Source organism: Misgurnus anguillicaudatus, chromosome 20 (assembly GCF_027580225.2).
Source record: "Misgurnus anguillicaudatus chromosome 20, ASM2758022v2, whole genome shotgun sequence".
NCBI classification, from domain to species: Eukaryota; Metazoa; Chordata; class Actinopteri; order Cypriniformes; family Cobitidae; genus Misgurnus; species Misgurnus anguillicaudatus.
In genome coordinates this window covers 1,688,495-1,695,205 of record NC_073356.2, presented here as the reverse complement: position 1 = coordinate 1,695,205, position 6,711 = coordinate 1,688,495, and the positions used below count along the sequence as shown (strand labels likewise).

General features: G+C 34.8%; 1 protein-coding gene across 1 annotated transcript; it reads left to right on the top strand.

Annotated features, from left to right (window-relative positions):
* Window positions 1-2,694: 2,694 nt before the first annotated feature.
* edn2 (endothelin 2) lies at window positions 2,695-5,835 on the top strand. Its single transcript, XM_055219055.2, has 5 exons — window positions 2,695-3,051; window positions 3,707-3,860; window positions 4,030-4,143; window positions 4,646-4,726; window positions 4,841-5,835. The coding sequence occupies exons 1-5, from the start codon at window positions 2,991-2,993 to the stop codon at window positions 4,929-4,931; spliced, it is 501 nt and encodes a 166-aa protein (XP_055075030.2). The 5' UTR covers window positions 2,695-2,990; the 3' UTR covers window positions 4,932-5,835.
* Window positions 5,836-6,711: the final 876 nt, after the last annotated feature.

The following is a 6,711-nucleotide window of genomic DNA, read 5'->3' as shown; positions in this document are numbered from 1 at the left end:
TCTCAAAGCCTCCTTATTTGTTTTCATTTACCCTTCTATAGGTATGTAACTAAATGTCTTGTCATTGTCTTCATATGAGTCTAAATGGAATATCAGGTCATTGTAACAGTCCTATCTTATGTTTCTCTGGTCCATGTCTCTTATTTTGAAGTCATGTCTTAGTTTGCCATGTTTGTAGTTCTGTGTAGTTCTTTTGTTCATTGGTCCATGTGCTGTTTGTTTCCCAGGTGTGTCTTGTTTCCTTGTTATCCTTTCAGTGTATATATACCCCAGTGTTTCTTTTGTTATTTGTCGGGTATTGAGTGTTTCATGTTCTGTGTACCTTATTCTTCAATTTTGGATTTACTAGTTTTTATGTTAAATAAACCTGCTTGCACATGGATCTGCTGCCTCTGACTCACTCCATGACAGTATAACATAATTTGTTATTCATTGCCCCACAACTTCCTCTCTATTTATAACATCTTGGTATGTTTCAGTAAGCACTGCTGGACAAGGAAGCATACTGGAGCATATAAGGTGCGATGCAACACCACATTCTTGAGATGATCTAAGGAAATTCCACAGGCACTTTTGTATTTGTCACCATACAGAAGCACATTCTTTTATTGAACCAAATCGGAAACAGTGGATGACTGAATGGATAATGCATTGTTAGAATGAGATGAGAGAGAGAATTAGATAATATGTGTGCAAATTATAATACAGTACTATACTGCCATATGTGTCAAGATAAACTGTGTCATAGATGACAATCCTATTACAGACCCTACAGGCTTATCTCCTACTTAATACAAATCTCATATAAAATAACTCATCTGGATAAAATGGATTATTTAATAATATTGGAATATTGATCAGAATCTTGGTGTTAAAGCTGTTGTTTTTTGCCACGGAAAAAATACTTATATGTATTTATTGACCCCCACACTTTCAACATGAAAAATAATCCCTGAAATGCCATTGTTATAAATCGTGACATCATTGGCATTTCCTGCCCCCTGCAGTGCGTGTTCACTACTCACTTGGATTAAATGCAGAGATCACGTTCCAATTATGGGTTGCCATACATTAGCAAATGCGTCATTTCACTTTATTAGCCAAATGATACTGTCATTAAATGCATTGATGGGGTTACACATGTAATTTGCATATAGCTTTTTTGAATGTTATCCATGCCACTGCTCAGATAAGTGGGATTACCTTCCATCTCTATGCAATGGAATATGTTAACATATTTTAATCTACAAAATTTCATGTAAATTGCACCTAAAAAAATAAAATTTATTGTCTATTTATTTATTTAGAATTTGAATTGAAAGGTTTATTTTAAACATCACTCAACATTGTTGAAATCACTTTTGAAACTCAAGAGACAATCTATTTTTATTAAAACAAATGTAAACAGGAGACAGAACATCTCCATGTGCCTCTGTAAATTTTAATCTATCACTACAAACTATATATTGTTGGAAAGATCTAAACCTCTAGAATAATCATTTCAACAGCGTTTAATAAAATAAATTATGTAGGGAGACTAACTGATTCATTTATGAAGAGGCTGTGCCTCAAAAAAAATATATCCTGCTAAATGTCATTGTACCGCCAGTGGGACACCTACGCTTACTTCAGTGTTTTGCATGTGAATTCTTATATAATCATGACAAACTGTATATTGTTTGAAATCTCTAAGAGTGTAGATTTCACACAATAGGGTGAGGTGAGGCCTAAGGGGTGAATAAATATTTAAAAGGGCCATGGCATAAAAATCTGACTTTTTCCATGTTTAAGTGCTATGATTGGGTCCCCAGTGCTTCTATCAACCTAGAAAATGTGAAAAAGATCAACCCAGTAACTTTTGGTAAACCATTCTCTACAAGCACATGAAAAAACAAGTAGTTGAAGTTTGGCTCCCCTTGTGATGTCATAAGGAGCTCTTCTTATTAATCTGCACTCTGCAATCCAATCACAGCACTGCCATTTAGTGCAGAGAAAAAGAGAGAGAGAAAATAATTCACAGCACAATTTAGTTTCAATTGCAACAAACCGCTCATTTGCATTTTAAAGGACACACCTAAAACGGCACATTTTTGCTCACACCTACAAAGTGCCAATTTTAACATACTATAATCATTTTTATATGGTATTTTGAGCTAAAACTTCACATATGTGCTCTGGGGACACCAAAGATTTATTTGACATCTCTAAAAAGTCTTGTGCCATGGCCCCTTTAATGTAATCATTTTTTGCTTACACTTTGTTGTTAAATTCATATTTATAATGCTTTATAGAGACATTCTTAATGCATTACAATGTAGGCATAATGTACCTTCTGAACAGCCTTATATTTTGTATCATCTAATAAATATTTCATGTATACCTTCATGTATTACTAAATCATATTTTATGAACGTTTTAAAGGAGACCTATAGCATTCGTTACTTTACTTAAAGCCAACAAACACTATCAATTCCATGTTTATAATCTGTGGCCCCAGATATTAGTGGATATCCTGGACATAAACTATCAGTCCTGTTATGTCCTCCAGGGGTTTCTGGCAATTATTCTCCATTAATGTGGAATGTAACTTGACACATCCAAAACTTGGCATTACACACTATCTACTCTTATGATGCCCACACATGGACTCCCCTGTGGAAAAAAACATTTCCGGTTTCTGGGACTATGACCTTTCAATGGGGACTTAATGACATCACTTTGTTTTCCATGTCTGTTTTCTGTGTCATTCAAACCATGACCAAATCAGGAGGCAGGAATGTAAGAGACTCAGTGGGGCCATGATGTTGTGATGTTGTGTCTCTCTGAAAGAATGGGGTGGAGCTTTTGGGAGAATAAATGGAAGGTAGGCAGGAACCCAAGCACCTGTTAGACTTTATGAGGAGCGCTGTGGATTGTATACACTACCCGTGCGCATCATCATTCAACTCTTGGTGGATTTAACAGGCTTGTTAAACATTTGAGATACTATTATGACTTTCTCTGTGCAGACCACTCTGTTTATCTCTGCCACACTATGTATCCTGCAACATGGTGAGTAAATTCTTGCTTTCAGAATAACTTTCTAATAATAATAATAATTCCTAATTATCTTTCTGATGTGGGTTACAAATATGTGAGCAATGCACTTTAAGTTTTTATAGCAATTATGTGCCTTTTTTTGTAGCTGGAGAACCACATAAAGGAATATCTTCCAAGGAATATTAGGTTTAACATTTTCATACTTAAATATATTTGAGAACCCTATTAATAGATGCAAAAGAGCAGCGTCTGAGCAAAAATTTTAATGCTGGGCATACGGGTGCACATAGGATTTTTAGTCAAAGTGCTACAGTTTTGGCATTGCACCAATGGCAAACTTTGTCTTCATAAGTTTAATCATGTGCCTAATACTCTTCCACTTTCAATCTTCAATAAAACAGCAGGTTATTACTCATATTTATAGGACATACACTGTAGATTTTTCCACTGCTTGTTTACACTGGCATGCCTATAATATTTCACAGGGTGTTTGAATAGATATTGATTGATTAAATATAAATGTGAAAGTATGATTTAAAGAAAGGATCATCATTGTGACTTAAAAGCGCACTTTAAAGCACATTTTGTGTTACCAGACAAAACGGTAGGCCTCTTACAGTTCTACTGACAACTCTCATCATAATTTCTGTATGCTTTTTCCTTTAAGGATTTGGATATCCACTTTCTGAACAATCCGAAGCATCCAAAAGTCTACCTGTTTTCAAACGGGTTCGGACCAAACGCTGCTCCTGTAACAGCTGGTTGGACAAGGAATGTATTTATTTCTGCCATTTGGACATCATCTGGATCAACACACCAAGGTTAGCACAATTAGATTGGACCACAATGGACTGGACCACAATTAATAACGCCACAACAGATCCCTAAAACATGCATTTAAATGCTCTTATATATCTAAGAAATATTATATTAATAACATGCTGTTTTAGGCATTTGCCATTTTTGATATTATTTTTTTTATCTCTACAGTAAAATCACCCCCTACGGTCTGGGAAGTAATTTATCCCGCCGTCGGCGTTCAGTGGGTCGCTGTGAATGTGCAACTCCAGCTGACCGCACCTGCTCCAGTTTCTGCCACACCAGGTGAGCTTTGACTCTCAGATCTGCACTTCCTGCCCCACCTAAATGAATGCAATCAGACAGATGCGTATCATTCTGACTGTCGCAGATGCCACAGGCAGCCATGTGTGACCTGCAAAGATCAGGGCAGGCTCCGTGGGAGATTTCATGAGCACTGATATGCTAAGAAAATATGTAAATAAATATGAGACTTTCATTGAATGTCAATTAGAAATCGTTTTGAGTTATACTTTTCCTTAAAAAAACTGATCTGTTATTATTTTATTTATATTTTTTGTCTTGTTCAAGCCTTTGTCTGTGTTTGTTTTACTGTTTTATAGAAACATACAGTATAGTTTGGACATTACCTTTCGCATTTTTTCCAATCAAAAATGACCATAAACTTCGTAAAATATGTAATTCTGAAAATTACATTTGACCACAAATGCAAGTGTCAGTCTTGTGGAAAACATTTGATTATTTGCCTAATGTCCAGCTGGTAAATTTTCATTACTTTCCTTTGCAGTTCAGATATGGTTATCACGACCCAACTTAATGGCCATCCAAATGGCATGGACACGAAGAATGATCTACTTTCATCTTTCAGGTAAAAATAATGTACTATTACTCATCAGAATACATTTGTTTAGAACATGCTTTTGCTCATTATATAAAATGTCCTGCTTTGGGTTTAAAAAGGATGCATCATTTCCAATTGCAGGAAGGCGGCTAAAGAAAACCTCATCATGATAACATCACGTTCTGTGTTACTCAAAAAGAAACTCAGAGCCAAGAATCTCTTGATCAGTTAGAAACAGATCTAAAAGTGATCGGGGATCTGAACAAAAACAATCCTAGATTTGGGATCTGCTTCATGAGGAAGTGGATGGTTCACCCGAATTCAAGACAGAACAGAAGTCTTGAAGATGAGCATCTTTTGCTTAGGAGGTCTACAACAAATTGCGTGAAAACCCAGCGGTGTGAAAACAATTCATTCAATTCCACCCTCTGCCTACAGACTTCGATAATTGCATAAATAGTATTTATTTTTGACACTGAAAAGTTCTCTTAATGTTCTTTGGCTGAATGTATGTTTTACATTTAGTTTTTTCTTTTAATTTATTGTGCTTATGAGACATTTTCTCTGTATCAGAGCTATTAAGAATGTGATGTTATTTATTTTGGAAAGTGTCTTAACATTTTCTACAATCAACTGCTGAAGCAAACATTGCAATATCTTGAAAGAAAGATTGTGAAAAAGCAGTAGCACTGTGGAATATTTATCTGTTTGCTTTTTATGACTCTTCCTTCCCCCATTTTTCCCTTCAATGAAGGCGGAAGTATCTACTGCATGCTTTCTTTTAGTTGTTTTTTTATTGTTCAGAATGGCAGCAGGTTTCAATAGCTCAGAGCTTGCCAAAAATTCTGTTATTGTTTTACCTAAAGTAGAGACAAGCAGCTAATGTCTGTTGGTTAATTGTCTGTATAAAATGACTGTATACACTACAGTCACATAACTGCCTTGAAATTCCCTTTTACATAAATGATCTTGCCATGTATTCAATGTTAATGTATTTGTATATAAATGTTCTGGTTATTTATATATACAGATGTTTTACTATTGTATTTAATGATGCAATTCTTTTTATTTTGTTACTATTAAGAAAGAGACGTTTTAATGACTTTTTTATTTACAGATATTTGAATTGCTTGACCCAGCAGTGTATTTATTTAATTTATTTAAGTATTATTAATTTATTTATTATTATTTTTCTGAACATCTCACATAAAAAATTATACTTTATTGTACAATAAAACACAGAACTAAATTCCATAATTTCAAACTATTTCACTTTATTGCACACTTTTACTCCTGTGTGTGGTTTCTTAAGCTGTGTCACAAGAAGATTTTACCTCTTGCATCCCACAAACGGCAAGAATAATTCAATCTGTCATTCATGTACACACATCTCATATTAAGGCACTTCTCTAGCATTCTGTTTGTTTTCTAGACTAGTAGATGGCAGCAATGTTCTATACAGCACATCAACTGAGAAACCTAAATTTTTTCATAAAGTGAATTTTACATAAAATGTCAAATTATTTTTAAAAACGCAAATATTGAAAATAATTTTTAATTTTGTCAATTTAATTTAAAAATACCATAAATCCCCAGTTACTGCACTGTAGAGTAATTCACAAAAGCATTCATAAAACTGTTATCATTTGTAAATGACATGACTAATCTCAGGTCTCTGGAACATTAACCATCATTGCACTCTTAAAAAGTGGTTCATTTGCTAGTAATCATAAGGCAACCACTGTACGTTTTATATGTAAGGGATAATCCACGGCTAGCCATGCATTAAAGGGTTTTAATGCACGACGTAGAGGCGAAGAACCACCCGACTCTGCGAAGTGCATTGGAGCCCTTTGGTGCATGGCTAGCCGTGGATTATCCCGCTTATACCTTGGTTATTTGCCAAGTTAAAGCTGTAATGAATGTTTACAGTGTACATTTTTTAACAGACGGGTAAAAATGACGGTCATTTTCTTAAGTTAAGGCTCGCACTCCATCCGCTTTAAATAAAG